Raw genomic sequence first — 15,922 nt, 5'->3', positions numbered from 1 at the left:
GGTTTAGTCTGTATGCAGCACGCTTGAACCGCATCACTGATTCTGCAGCTCTGTAACACAATTGCCATCCGGCCAGCAGGCAAGGGTGAGGCTATAATAACAGCGAGTACCTGTAATCATACCAATTTAATTATCCCAGATAATGCTAGGGCTCTGATCTGCTTAACCAACTTAAACATCCATTTTGATGGTTGGCAGAGAAGGAGGAATACATTTTCAGTAAAATGAACCAGGGGTGGGGAACCTTGGGATCAAGCTTTGACATTCCAGATTTATCTGTATACCCCCTTGGGATTCTCCATAAGCCACACCCCTCACCAGACCAGGTCATCACTACCACATGGCCCCCTAAAAGTTGCTTATGAAGGAATGTGGCCCCCGGGCTGAAAAGCCCCCCCACACACACAAATGGAAAGGTCTATTAGTCAGAATCCAAGCAGACAGAGATCCAGCCAGACACCATTACACAACTATTTCAGTTTATTACTTCCACATTGTTTGTTTCTGCCTCGCCCACTTCTTCAGTATTTTTTTTTTTAAAAAAAAAGCAATGAAAGAAAAGAAAACCCCAAAGATCAGGGCGAGAGAGTTCAAGTTGCACACTGAACAGATTCAAAAAGGTTCAACAACTATACAAAAAACACTTGTGGGGAGGAAGGGAATCACAAAGGCAATTTGGCAACAAGTTTGGCATTGGATGACTTGGCAAGAGAACAGGTACAGGCTCTTATTCCGCTTTTTGATAGGTACGGGTGCAGATCACGTTGCCCATCGTCAGAGTCTGAAAGAAGAAAAGGTAAGCAAGTCTTAGCCCAGAAACCCTGTGACTCCCCAAGAGGCCTGTTATAGATGGTATAATGACTTAGTCTTAGGGCATTACTTACAACACCGTAAGGGTGGGTTAATACCTACTGCATATTTTGGAAAGAGGTTTGACTGTCTATCCTCCATAGATCTGGCTGCCTCTTGAAATATCATTGCCAAACATGGCACAAGGGTTTCCAAGCTGGAGGGCAGAAGACTTTGTCACCATTTGGATGGCGTGTGCCATCTTGAATCAAGATGGCGGACCAGGGTGGGACTTCAGTTTGACCTTTTTTTTTGCACAGGTTTGGCTCTTGAGATATCATTGCCAAAATTGGCACGAGGGTTCCCAGGGTGGGGCAGTGCCTCCACCGACAAGGATTGTATGTACTAGTCTAAAGCACAATTTTGAAAAAGTAAAAACAAGCACTCTGCAGCCTGATTAAGTGGGCACCTCTTGCAGTTGATCAAAATGTTTCTAATTGATATAGCCAGCCAACCATTAAATTGCAGAGCCAGCCAAAAGTAAAGAGTTACTTGCTCGTTTTTCCCCAGGCACATTTTCATGTGACCAGGGGTGGGGTGGGGTTGGAGGCAGGTTAAATAGTTTCCAGGAGTGATTTCCTTCCCTTGCAGTTTTCTCTTCAAATTTTTAACTTGCCCATGTAGGCCACAGGTAAAGAGCAGCGTACTTTTGTCTTACCAAAATCAACTTTCCGTCCTTCAGTTCTCGGACTAGCGAGGTCTCCTTCTCATCCCATTTCTGCACATGAAGGAGCTTCCCTCCATCTAGTGTCACAAGGGACTGAAAGAAAGAAATCAAATCAAGCTCGTTAGAGAGCTGCAGAATTGTGGTTCGTAACAGAAAATAATTCTGAGTTCCACAAGCGCAACACAGACTACAGAGGAGGAAGGCGGACAGACCGTTTCATCCCTTGGATGGGGTGCAAGCAAGGCCCCATCAGCACTATTGATTTAAGGCAGTATCATCCCACTTTAAACAGCCATGGCTTCCTCCAAAAAAATGCTGAGAGTTGTTAGGACAGCGTTTCTCATCCACTGTTCCGCGGCACACTAGTGTGCCGCGAGACGCTGGCTGGTGTGCCGCAACATGTGGCGACGAGAAGGGCGATTTACATTGTTACGTGCCTGGCGGCCGCCAATAAGCTACACTGCCCCGCCAGAAAGCAATATTTCTCCTCCTCTTTCCCAAAGTTCAGTGCAAACGAGCCTGGCGGCCGCCAATACACACCACTGACCCGCCGGAAAGCAATATTTGGCAAGTGTTTCTTACAGTCATAATTATAATATAGGGCGGCACAGAGTTAATTTTTTAAACTTTTTTAATGGTGGTGTGCCTCGTGATTTTTTTCACGGAACAAGTGTGCCGTGGCCCAAAAAAGGTTGAGAAACACTGTGTTAGGAAGCCCCTTTTCCTGTCCCAGAGCTGCAATTTCTAGAGTGGTTTAATCATTTCCCCCAGGGAACCTTGGGAAGTGTAGCTGTGTGGAAGAACAGGGGTCTGCTAACAATGCTCCACATCTTTGTACCCATTAGTTAGCCAAAGAACCACAGTGCAAAATTCAGATAAGTGTGCATTTTGAAGGATGACTGGGCCTTTCAGTTCTTATATTGTTTCAAAAAGTTTGTTAGGCAAGTTCCCCTTTAAATGTGAACTGAGTCATATCCCCTACCCTTATATATGCCCCACATGGGAGCCAGTGAGGCTGCCAGCTGCTGTAAGCCTATCCTATTGTTAACCTTCAGGCTCAGGTCATCTGTGCAGAGCACCCTGCAACTCCCGTGAAGCTCTAAAGCAGAACCTCTCGCAGGCCATACATGTTGTTTTAACATCTTGTCCTCTGGCTGCCAGCCAGCCAAAATCATTTGCTTCGAAGGTCAAACATGCAGCTTGCCAGTAATTCACACATGCTTGCTTCCTGTGGAATGCAAATGAGATATTTCCATTGCTCCCACTCGTTACGTTTTGCTTGACAAGTGTCTGTACACCACTTAAAACAATATTTTTAGTCAATTAAGTCATTTGGCTTTTCCCTTTAAGCAAGGGCAACTGAAACTGCACACCAGCAAGCCCTCAAAACAGGCACCTTTTTGAGAATAAGGAAAAGCAGTGGAAGAATTTACTTTCACCACTCAGAACAAAATACCCTCCTTTCCCATCACATTAACATACCAGGGCAAAAATGGATCTAAAAAAACAAACTCAACTCCTCAATTAAAATCAGTTTCGGCTCACAATCCTAATTTTTAAAATATGTTGTGACATCATCACAAGCTGCTCTCACCAGTAAGAGATCCTGCAGTGAGTCATGGCTATGTGATTATTGAAAAGAAGAATGGTTTTAATACGCTCTAAGCTACTTTTTTATTTTAAACCCCACCCACCACCGGCAAGGCTTCAGAACTGCCGGCTGTGTCATTTGAGGGTAGAAACCAGTAGCACAGCTTCTTTTGACAGACAATAAATATCAACGTCACAACAGCGGAATTGGTTTGTTCAGGATCTGATAACAGGTAAGAGAAAACCACGTCGATGAATAGGAATCCAGTATACAAACTTAAGGTTGTTAATCAGTGCAAACCTCTGCTGGTTTACTCAAAAATAAGACTTGCTGAGTTCAGCATGGCTTGCTCGAGAGTAAGCATGCACCTGCCCAGCTTTTGTTACAGGTTCTACTTGTTCCAAATTGTTATCAAATCTAACTCTGCTCCGAGACCGGAATAACCTAACACTCAGTACTTTTTTTTTACTGAAGTTGTTTCAGCAAATGCCACACTTTTTAAAAACAAAAAGAGGTGCCAGTACTGTGTACTCTTGAGTATCCCCTAAAAAAGAGAAAGCACTGCTAACACTTAAAGAAAAACCCAATGCTTATAGAAAAATAGGTAAGCTCTGGTCTGGTCAGATGCAATAACAGGGGTGTGACTAGGTACCTAAAGGACTCTGGCCACATGCCCATGGCACAAATTTGAATGAATGCAGAGAAGACTTCTAGGCAAGTTAAGAGACTGGGTGAGTAGGAGAGCTTGGGGGGTGGCACCACAAATGACCAAGGGCTCAGGTACCCTGGGCTACTCCCGAACAAAGCCCTTTCTGTATGGACCATAAAGCAGAGTCTTCACAAGCTGCCACCTACTCCAAGTGTAGGGAACCTTTGGTCTTCCAGAGGTTGCTGAACTGCAACTTCCATTATTCCTGGCTTTTGGTCATGCTGGGTGGGGCTGATAAAAGCTGTAGTTCAGCAACAAGCGGAGGGCCAAATGTTCCCATTTCCTGACCTTCTGCATTCTCTCTCCCAGGCCCACCTCATCACTTTTTGTTTCTGCAGCATTTCTCCCCAAGTTAAGAACAGAAGGAAAGCCCTACCAGATCAGGCCAAAGGTTTCAGAAAGCCTGCAAGCAGGACAGCAGCACAACAGAAATTCTCCCCACTTGTGATTCCAAACCAAGTGGAGGCAGGACATAGGCATCGTGGCCAGTGTGAGACTTAATCTCCACTGATCTGGTTCAGTCCTGGCATCTCGAGTGACAAGGATCAGGCAGCAGGCAGTGGTGGCTGGTGTCCATTTGGAATGGTAGGGTGGAAGGCAGAGTCAACGACAAGCAGAATCAATTAATTCTGGTTTTGCCCCATCTCCTGCTGAGTTTTACAAGGGCAACTATGGGACTAAGGAGCAGGAAGCAAGCAAGCAGACAGGGCTACCCCTTTTGAACTGGATGCAAGTAAGAAGGCAAGCAGGTGAAAGCTGGCTGAGGCCAGACCCAGGATGGTGTGGTAGAGCCCCATTTGCCCTAAATAGACCAACCTGGACTGCTAGCAGCTGACAACATGGCCAGTCAAACTAGACAGTCATGGGCTAAATAGTCTGATCGGCTATAAAACATCTTCTATATTCATATCTAACCCTTTTGTAGCTCCTGATGGGACCTAGCAAGGGTTGCAATCACAATCTTGACAGCCAGAACTCTACCTTGACATGTCTGTCATCTGCGGTCGTCTCATCAAATTCTTCTCCCATCGTGAATTTGATCTCCGTATTCTTGAAAGTGCTCTGGGTCTTGAGAGTGATCTTGTTGCCGTCAACCTCAATAATGGTGGTGGGTTTGGTCAGGTTTGCCATCTGCCTTGTGGCAAAGCCCACGCCTGCAGGAAAAGGAGAGATTAAATGGGGGGGATTAGCAGCCTAAAAGCTTAGAAGTCAGTGCCATAATAATCACAGTGTTGATGGGATGCTGGTATGAAAAGCAGATTTGTTAAAATAGAAGAAAGCTAATGAAGGATTAAAAATAAAGTGGAGGTGTGGGAATCTTTGACCTTCCGGATGTTGCTGAACCACAACTCCCATCATTGCTGGCCGTTAGCTATGCTCACTAGGGTTGATGGGAGTTGTAGTTCAGCAACAGCTTCCCCCATACCTTCGAGAGAGAGCTGCTCGCAAAACTGCTTGGTTAAACACACACACACAACAGAACACAATAACCCAACACCCTGCCACACTACCAAAAAGAACAAAGGCTTATTCATCAAAATTAAATCAGTTGGACTGAAGGTGGAGCAAGGGAGTCCTTGACTTACTGAGATAGAGAAATCAGGCCTCCATCACCAGTCCTTGCAGGGAGTGTTCGTTCTGGCATTCAGCCATGTAGTGGAGAGCACTCCTAAGAGACCCACATGTTTGTATATGATAAGCTGCAAATGAGAACTCTCCAGGCAGGATTTAGCAGTGTGGCAAGACTCTTACCATTTGCATTCCTTTGGGGTGGACCTCTCCTCATTTAGCTGCTAATCTGATTGGATTTGTGCAACTGCAATGGAAAGGAATGGCTTTGTTGTGCTCCCACCAGAGAGCCCAGTCTTCCATATGCATTGCACCCTATGACCAGCAATCCTTACATTCCCCCCCTCTGATCAGTAACTAGTGTGTTGTGTTGTGTATAGCGTGTCAGAATACGACTGGAGCAGACCCAGGTTCAAATCCCTGTTCTGCCTTAAGGCTCACTGCATGACCTTGGGCCAGTGGCACTCACCAAGCCTTGCACACCTCGCAGTGGTCCTGGGAGGCTAAAATGGGGAGCCCCTTGAAGAAAACATGGCCTAATAGATACAATACAATTTTAAGAGGGTGACTTTGAAGATGGGGTGGGTGGTAGGCCTCACCTCCACATCTCCCAAAGATGAGAACCGACTCCCCGGATCAGTTTTGCTTTTAAAACAGAGATCTCTTCCACATCCTCTGTGATTGGGGAAAGGATTGTAAGCTCAGTGATGGAGCATCTGATTTGGATGCAGAAGGTACCAGGTTTGATGTCCCCATCATCCTCAGGTATAGCCAAGTATGCCCAACTTGTCTGATATCCTGGAGAGCCACTGCTAGTCAATGCAGAGCAAGGGCTGGGAAACATTCCAGCTCAAGCTCAGTCTGCAGAATTGTGGATTCGAGACCCATGTAGGGCAAAAGATTCCAGCATTGCATGGGGCTGGACTAGATGAACCCTTGTGGTCCCTTCCAATTTCACAATTCAACATCCTCTTCTCGGCAGTCTTCCAAGGACAGCACAACATTGTGGATAGGGCCAGAGGCAAAAGCGCGCAAAGCAACAAATACAGATTTTATCTTTGTACAGAAGGATTTGGCTCCCGGTCCTGGGTTTCACCACCCCTAAATATAGAGACTACTGAGCAAGATAGGCCAATGGTGTGACCCATTACAAGATTATGTTGTAGGTTCCTATGATTAACAGAAGGGTCAGAAGCTCAGGGATGGAGAACACACTGCTTTTCTTGTAGAAAACTCCAACTGCTGGGGTCTCCAGTTAAAAAAGATTCCAGTTAGCAGACACTGTTGAAAGCATTTGCTGATATCCTGGATTGCTAATGCCAGTTAAATAAACACCCTTAGTTCTTCCAAACATGTCACAATGTCTACTGGGGCCTTCAGGAATGTGAGTGTCCTTGGAGGAGGAAAATAATCTTGCTCAGAGTGCAATAAGGTATGCTAGTATTCCAAGAAGGAAGATAAGCACCATGGGAACTGACCTTCCCTGGAATATTCCACCACCACCCCTCTCTCTCGCACACGGAAAATAAGCATGTCTCTAACTTCTTATTGAGAGATACAACAGAAAGCAGGCAGGCAGGCTTCTGCCCAGTTTCTATTTAAGGTAGAAACTTGGCCACATTCACACCATACATTTAAAACACTGTTATAGGACTTGTAACACTCATGGCTTCTCTCAGAGAATCCTGGGGTTTTTGTTAAGGGTTCTGAGAGTTGCTCGGTGACCCACATTCTCCTCCCAGAGCTACAATTCTCCAAGTGGTTTAACAGTCAATCCCTCTTCCCAGACAACTCTGAAAAATATGGCTCTGTGAGGGGAATAGTCATCATTGCCTAACAACTCTCAGCACCCTTAAACTACAGCTCCCAGGATTCTTTGAGGGAAGCCACAACTGTTTAAAGTGGCAGCATAGTGTTTTAAATGTATGGCATCATGTGAACCTGATCTCATCTTCCAATTTCCTGGCCAAAGAGTATACAGGGTCAAAAGGTACTTTGCCTTTATCTGTAATTTCTTCCAAATTTTTTATATTTTAAAATTTTAATCAGCATATCATGCTACTCAAAATTAGGCCCCACCTGTTCTGTACTGATTTGCCACTCTTAGGCAATCTCCCAACAATATTTCCCAGTTCCAGCAAGCACACAAGATTCCACAGAGCATCACAGCCTCCTAACATTTTTCAGCTGAAAAAGGCACAAACACCCCAGTCATCAAACTACAGAACACCACCTGAGCCCCTTCATGCCATAGCTCTGTTGAGGAGTCTATTTCACCTGCTGTATTCTTTAACCTTGCCATAGCCTCATATCCCATTATTCTGAAAGATGTTTGTTTTTGGAGTTTAAAGGAGTAATAGAAGTGGGTCCTGCAACAAAGTGTTGCAGCATATTCCCCCTCCTAATAGAAGTGTTCTTGTCCCAAGGTTCCAGCCACCCAATATTCTCTCTAAGCAGATAATTTCACTCTCCTCCCATTTCCCCTTCTCTCTTTTTGAGCAGTCATCCTACATTTTTTAAATAAAAAGAATATTTATTAAACATTCAACACATATTTATGCAACAATTTGCCATGCTAAAATTTATGCACAAACACAATATACAACAAAAAGAAAAATACAAGGAAAATAAAGAATGAAAGTAAGGTAAAATAAACTTCTGGTTGTTCTCAAAAAAACTAAGTCTCATTTACACTATCATATTATTATACTTTCTTTCCTTAATTTCCTTCAGAGAAATATTCTTTAGTTTACTGTCTATACACTACAAAAATAATTTAAGTTCTGCCAGGAGGTTTTTGCCATTATAATAGATTTTCAAATATTCTTTAAATACTATCCATTCTTTATCCACCTTCTGCATCGAGCACCTCCAACTCTCCCTGTCATTATTGCCAGTTGGATGTATTCTGTCATTTTTACCTGCCATTCTGACTTTGTAGGTGTAATTTCACTCTTCCAATTCATTGCGACCAGAATCCTGGCAGCAGATGTTGCATACATAAAAAATGGTCTTACTTCTTTCTTGATTTCAGTCGACATAATCCCTAATAGGATTATGCCTCTGGTCTTTTTGTGAATGGGAATTTGAATATCTTTTTTTAATTCATTATATACAATGCCCCAAAGCTCTGGTTTTTCCACTCCGATTTTTTCCTACATTCCATGGCTACTGAGCATGCTCAGTACTCACGGAGCCTTTTGTGTGTCTGTGGGGAGGGGGAGGATTCCCCTTCAGGATTCTCTCCATATATGCTGATACCTCCTGCTTGTGTCTTAAGTGGTTTTTTGGTACCAGTCCGGCAGCACTCACTACCCAAGTTTGCAGACAGAGGGAGAAATCTGAAGGGGGAGGAGGAAGAGTCCTTCAGTCATGATAAACAACTCCAGGTATACCTGAAGCTTTGTGCAAAATGGCAGGCTGAGCACTGCATGGTGCTTTAGTGCAAATGCTCATGTACTTACCGGTAGGTACATATTCATTACAAAGCCCTGGAGAGTCTAAGGAGGGCTCTGACCCCTAACTAATGACAATGGTAGCTGCTAGCACAAATGAGGCATGCCCTTCCCATAAAGAATAGGGGCCGTGGATTACCAGATAAATACAATGAGAGGGGATGCATAGGGCTGCTCAGGACCCACACATAAAAGCGAGAGAATAAAAGGCGGAACATATTAAGAGAGCCAGTGTGGTGTAGTGGCTAGAACAGGCATCCCCAAACTGTGGCCCTCCAGATGTTTGGGACTACAATTCCCATCTTCCCTGACCACTGGATCCTCTTAGCTAGGGATCATGGGAGTTGTAGGCCAAAACATCTGGAGGGCCACAGTTTGGGGGTGTCTGGGCTAGAATATTGGGCTAAGACCTGGGAGACCAGGGTTCGAATCCCCACTCGGCCATTAAGTTCACAGAGTGACCTGGGGCCGGTCACTCACAGCAGCACAGCCTACTTCACAGGGTTGTTGTGAGGATAAAATGGGAAGGAAAAGGGAACCATTTACCACACCTTGAGCTCCCGGGAGGAAAGTTGCCATGTAAATGTAAGGAAAAAATGATCATCGTAATGAACATGAAACTAGAGAAACAAACAAAAGAAATTATGTCTCCTGATCAACTCTCCATCATTTATGCAGGGATTATACCTGCATTTACTTCGGAGCAAGCCTTACTTATGATGGGACTTACTTCCGAGTAAGTCAGTGAGTCATTTGCTTTGCATAGGACAGGCTAAGATAAGTATAAATTCCATCTTTTCCACCTTGTGGCCTAAGAGAGTAAGAAAAGAGGAATAAATCTCGGGCGGACAGCTCTGCCAAGGCGCTGCAGGAGCCAAGCGGGCGAGGTTTGGCCCCATTCCAACCAGCGTAAACCAATCGCCCCGCAGACAGACAGAGGAGCGCCCTGGGCGGAGGCGGCGTGGCCTAGCGCGAATGGAAGATGCTCCCAAAGCTCAGCTGCCCCGGGCTAGCTTTCCCCGCCCTCTTCCCCAAACTTGGTTCACCGTTCTGACCTCGCCCGGTGCGTCCGGACGCCTCTTAACCGCGAGACCTTTTGTGCGCCTACTCGGAAGCAAGCGCCATTAAGCTTAGTTCTAGGCTAACCACCATGCACGACGAGAGATAAAACAATACATCATACTCGAGAGTCACGATTGGGCAGCTAGATCCTTTTTCTTGGCTTGTTGAAAGGCGCCGGGAAGCGTGCAGATTTACTCGCTGCAGCGGCAGACGCGCGTCCCCAACCCTTTCCACACGTGGCATTTTCCTCTCCTGCAAATCCAGGAAAGCCCATGCCATCTAATACACGCGTTCGCTCTCAAGGCGCCCCAAGGCTCTTTGCTGCGTTTTGCTACAACAAATGAATGGCTGCAATCCCTAACCACCACTAGCTACCCTTACCTGGGCGTAAACCCCATTGAATTCAATAGGGGGTGCCCCCCCCAGTAGACCTAGGATTATGCTGTGACGCGGGGACCCTACTTTCTGCACCTCCGGGGGTGGGGCTGGGGGCAGCAGAATGCAATATACCCAAGCTACCCTATGCATCACCTGCAGCCACGGCGTGGATCCGAATTAAACGCATTTACACCCAGAAGGGATTAAGAGGGAAGGATTCTCCCGGCAGCCTAATCCGCCGCGGAGCTCCTCCAGTACTATAAAACGGCAAGGTTTGAATGAAATGCCTGCCCTCCGCCCACGTGGCTGGCGGCTCAACTTCTCCAAGGGATTTCCAGATGGCCGCGGAGGAGAAAACGCCCCAGCTCGCCGGCGCTCGGCGTTACCAAACGGCACCGCACCGAGCGAGCTGTCCAAGCCGAGCGCATTCCAAGATGCACCGATAACATTTCAGCCTCCCGGGCGGGCGAGTGGCTGATGGTGGAAGGAAAAACCCCGCAGGCCTTCTCGGAGTTGCAGTGCCAACAGCCTGCAAGGTCGTGCGTTCTCCTCCTAGGCAATCTCCACCCACGCACCCCCCCCCAAAAAAAAAACGGAAGGAAAAAATAGTATTCCTGCTTTTACCGATAGCTTTCATGTAATCGTCGAAATTGCAGCTGTCGACCAGGTTCCAGACGCCTGCGAAAGCTTCAGCCATAGCGAGCCTTGTCGGGAATGTTTGTGCAGCGAGGAGAGAGGCTTTCACGCAGCACGCTTGGTGGCTTGGCGCTCTTTATATTTATGTATATATTTTCCAGGCGCGGCCGCCGGTCTCCCTTAAATAGCTCTTGCTTCTGATCACATGGGTGGGAAAGATCACAAGTGATGGGCTGTCCGTCATACCCCGCACCCCCACCCCTTGTAAGTGACAAGCCGGGAGATTGGAGCAGCCCGAACGAGCTATCGAGGGCTTTCGAAGTCTTTAGGAACGCCTGCCGGGTGGAGCCGCTTCTGGTGGTGGTGCTGCAAAACAGGCTGGGATTTAACTGGTGTAGCGTCTCGACAAGACAGGCTGGAATTCAACCGGTGTAGCCTCTCGGCCATCCCAGCCCCCACACAGACGCGGTCCCTGGCAGACTTTGCCTGTGGCCTTAGAAGGGGCAGGAGTTGTGCCCAGATTGATATGATAAAATAGAAGTGGCCACTGCAGCCTCGGGATCTGTGCTTCCCTTTTAATTACTATTGCAATAATTGTCGTTGTACTGTAATATTATGCCATCTTTCCTGCTAGGCAGGTCAAATGCAAAAGGGGATGAGGCTGCTCCACCTTTAATTGGGGGTAAGAAGAGGGAATTTCAGCAGGTGTCGCTTGTATGATGGGCTAATCTCTTGCACTTTTGTACGAGGAGCTGCAGTATACACTGTTCTCCCTCCAATTTTATTTTCACAACAACCCTGGGAGGTAGGGTACCCTTGTGTGTGTGTGTGTGTGTGTGTGTGTGTGTGTGTGTGTGTGTGTGTGTGTGTGTGTGTTTGAGAGCAGGATAGAGACTATCCTGCTAACAGCACCATCTTAGGTATATCTATTCAGAAGCCAGCCCCTCTGAATCAAATATGGCTTACTCCCAGGTAGGTGAGTACGCAGCATTGCAGTTGGAGGGGGTTTCTGGACTGTCACTATCTTTGGGTGGAATTCATAGCGCAGACTAACCAATTATACTCAGCAAACAGGGAAGGGCTGCAGCTCAATGGCAGAACGTCTGGTTTGCACACAGAAGGTCACGACTTTATTTGCCAGGTGGAGCTGAGAGACACCCCCAGTCTGAAACCCTGGAGAGCTGCTGCCAGTCAGTGTAGACCATGTTGAGCTAGATGGACCCTTGGTCTGACTCGGCTTCCTGTGTTCCTGTGGCCCGAGCGAGTGTCATGGCTGGGTGGGGATTGGAACTTGCAGCATGCTGGCTCTCTCACTTTGCATGCTATTGCTTCTTGACCCCACTATCAACATTCCCTCCCCCCTTTACCCATGTGTAAATATAGATATATTCGGGTCAACTGAGGACAGCATTTAGTGCCTCTGATCTGTGAAAGAGCATGCCACAATCAACCTGTCAGCCTTTTTTTTTTTTAAGGTGCTGCAAGCTCAGTACTCAAGTGGGGTTTGAAGGGAGGGAGGTGGGCCCTTGTTGAAATACCAAAGCCCCACTTCCTGACTCTCGCCTATTGATGGGTCAGTGCATCTGGCTGTTAACCAGAAGGTTAGCGGTCTGAGCCCACCCACCCAGAGATGGCTGTGGGCAGGAGTCCTGCATTGCAGGGGGTTGGACTAGATGACCATTGGGGTCCCTTCCAACTCTACAATTCTGTGATTCTGTGTTCCTTCTGCCATAGCCGTTGCAACACAGCAGTGGATTAAAGGCCTGCAGATAGGCATTTTTCAGACATTCAAGTTGATAGGGGTTGGAGCTACATTCATTAGAACAGCCTTTGCCAAGCTGGTGCCCTCCACATGTTCCCATCAGCCCTGGATTTATTAGGGAATGCATTGTGTTAAAGGGATGGGGAGCCAGTCACAGCAATCACACCCCACCTCCCCAAAGCTGTACTGACTTGAGCTCCCCAAAAGAGCTGCTGTTCTGTGCACATGTCCCTATTTGCATCTCCCTTCTGTCCTTCTGAGTCTTAAGAGAGTTTTGACTGAAATACTTAAGGAGGCATCATTTAAAACAGGGATGGTAAAACCCCTTACCCATGGGCCTCCTCCCCTCCCCACAACACACAGTCATATTAAGGTCTCCCAAGACCTCCCCAAAATTTAATTGAATGAATAGTAGCCATTAATTATAATTTAAGTTCAATCGTTTTAATTAATATACACGGGGCTACAAAATCCCACTCATTTTTTAAAGAAAATTCTGCAAAGTGGACCCCCTTGGACATAAAAAGGTTAGCCACCCCGATTTAAAATATTGACACCCACTCAGCATTTCCTCATAGGCTTCAATGTGGTCTATATCAACCAGCCACAGGGCATGAGAGGGGTGGACTGGCAGGGCCACTGCATTCCCCAGAAGGGGTTTGAGACAAGGCGGCCGTGAGGTCATGGCCAACACGGAGCTGCCATGACCATTGCCTTGCACCATCCCAGCAACCACAGCATCACAGTTAGGGTTCTGCTAGCGGGTGGCACTGTGGTCTAAAGCACTGAGCCTCTTGGGCTTGCCAATCGGAAGGTCAGTGGTTCGAATCCCGATGGTGGGGTGAGCTCCCGTTGCTTGGTCCAAGCTCCTGCCAGCCTAGCAGTTCAAAAGCACGCCAGTGCAAGTAGATAAATAGGTACCGCTGTGGTGGGAAGGTAAACGGCGTTTCTATGTGCTCTGGTTTCTGTCATGTTGTTCCATTGAGGCAGAAGCGGTTTGGTCATGCTGGCCACATGACCCGGAAAGCTGTCTGTGGACAAACGCTGGCCCCCTCAGCCTGAAAGCGAAATGAGCGCCGCAACCCCATAGTGACCTTTGACGGAACTTAACTGTCCAGGGATCCTTTACCTTTCCATTCATGCAGCATTCCTGCTTCCAACAAAATTTCATTGCACAATGAAAACTGCAATGGTTATAAAAGGAACAAACAACAGTAAAAGCCAAGGGCAGGCAGAAGCATCATAAAACATCATTAAATGCCACATGTGTCGGTGTGGGTGGTGGTGGGAACTACCGTAATGTTAAAAACAAAAACAAAGAAGGATTGTGTAGAACTATAGAAGGACTTTGTATTCTGTTTCCAGATCCATCTCATAGAATTGTAGAATTGGAAGGAACCCTCAGGGTCATCTCGTCGAACCCCCTGCAATGCGGGAATCACAACAAGTAGTCTCCCATACAATTTGAAACCATACCAGACCCTGTTTAGCTTTGCAAATGTGCTAGCAGATTTATTGCTGCACCACTAGGAGGATAGCCTAGGCCAGGCACCCCCAAACTCGGCCCTTCAGATGTTTTGGGACTACAATTCCCATCATCCCTGACCATTGGTCCTGTTAGCTAGGGATGATGGGAGTTGTAGTCCCAAAACATCTGGAGGGCCGAGTTTGGGGATGCAGGGCCCCTAGATTATTTGTGTGGAACCTCTGGTCCACTGGGAGTCAAAGTAGGCCTGTGAGGCCATCACTCTAGTACATGGGGCATGATGTCAGCTGGTGGGCAGGGTTTGATTCTGTGTTGGGTACTGGCACATGAGGCTAAAGCAGCAGAATTTAACCTCTGGCTAATCTGCCAATTCTGCTCTCTCAGCTTGATGCCTCTCCCCACTCGGCTGGCTGGAAGCAAAAGAGCACAGGGCTCCTGCACCTTTAATAGCTAAAATCCCCTTATCTACACAATTCTTAAAGGTGCAGAAGCCCTGTCCTCTTTTCAACTTGGCCACACACAGACCCAGCCTTGATTCAGAGTTATTGCTTGTGCACATAGAGACTCTGATGTGCACATAGGGTTCCCATGAACTAGCTTTGGATTGGTCCGACTGTGGGAAACTAATTGTTGCCATGAAGGTAGTCTCTGATGTGACAATCTTCTTTCAGACAGAAGAGTGACGGCGATTATTTATTCAACGGGTTTCTGCAATGCCACCAGGCTATTTAGGGCATGTTCCTTTCCCAGCAAGGTCACTCTGTCCTGCTGACCCTGCCAAAGGCTGCTTTCCCAGTGCTGGCTCCTGGCCCACTGGTGGAAAGAGATGCCAGGTGGCCTCAGTCCATATCGCTACCGATTCCTGCACAAACCATGTTGTCTAGTAGCTGCAGAGCAACATGGCTCCCGAAAGCACTGCCCACCCTGTTCACCTTGGGCCTGTAGTCACCTGAATCAGCACTAAGAGCAGCAATAACGGCTCCTGGATCTGACTTTGATCCTGAAATCTGAGTTGTGCTCGGGGCTGAGTATTGCATGGAATATGGTCTGTGCAGTGTTACATTCAATAATGTCAACTCTCTTGAGCTCACGCTTAGAGTTGTCTGCCTCGCTTTAATGTTCTGCAACTTCTGCAATGCTCCAGAGACAGGACCGGCCCAAGACCTTTTGCCACCTGAGGCAAATCAGAAAATAGTGCACCCACCCTGGGAATTGTAGTTTGTTAAGGATGCTTCATGAGCAGCAGCAAGAGCTCTGAGCAGAGAATGGCACACCCAAGGCAGTGGCCAAGGGTGACAGACAGGAAGAGCAGTGTCTGGGGGCTCTGCACTCTGTCACTGCCCTGTGTTGGCCTCCATGGGGAACCCATGACCTGAGGCTACTGAAGACAGCCTGGGGGGCCGCCGGCCTCAGAGCCCTGCCCAGGTGGGCAGCAGCAAGTTCCTCATGGTGCTGTATCCACAGCCAAAAGGAGGAGTGGCAAAGGTGCATGAGGGCACCCTTCTCCTTCCTGACCTGCCACCCCTCTCGTCTGTCCCCAGCCTGCTGCACTGCTTGAGGTGACTGCCTCAGAGAGCCAGCGTGGTGTAGTGGTTAAGAGTGGTGGACTCGTAATCTGGTGAACCGGGTTCGCTTCCCCGCTCCTCCACATGCAGCTGCTGGATGAGCTTGTGCTAGTCACACTTCTCTGAAGTCTCTCATCCTCACTCACCTCAAAGAGTGTTTGTTGTGGGAGAGGAAGGGAAAGGAGAATGTTAG

The 15,922-nt window shown here is 47.4% G+C and overlaps 1 protein-coding gene across 1 annotated transcript; it reads right to left on the bottom strand.

Annotated features, from left to right (window-relative positions):
- Positions 1 to 462: 462 nt before the first annotated feature.
- Positions 463 to 11,097, bottom strand: FABP3 (fatty acid binding protein 3). The gene is made up of 4 exons (XM_035118254.2): positions 10,905 to 11,097; positions 4,798 to 4,970; positions 1,508 to 1,609; positions 463 to 781 (listed from the first exon to the last, which is right to left on the bottom strand). Exons 1-4 carry the CDS (start codon positions 10,975 to 10,977, stop codon positions 728 to 730), a joined length of 402 nt encoding a protein of 133 aa, XP_034974145.1. The 5' UTR covers positions 10,978 to 11,097; the 3' UTR covers positions 463 to 727.
- Positions 11,098 to 15,922: the final 4,825 nt, after the last annotated feature.

Source organism: Zootoca vivipara, chromosome 6, assembly GCF_963506605.1.
Source record: "Zootoca vivipara chromosome 6, rZooViv1.1, whole genome shotgun sequence".
NCBI lineage: Eukaryota > Metazoa > Chordata > Lepidosauria > Squamata > Lacertidae > Zootoca > Zootoca vivipara.
The sequence above is the reverse complement of the archived record's forward strand: the minus strand, read 5'-3'. Positions and strand labels throughout refer to the sequence as shown.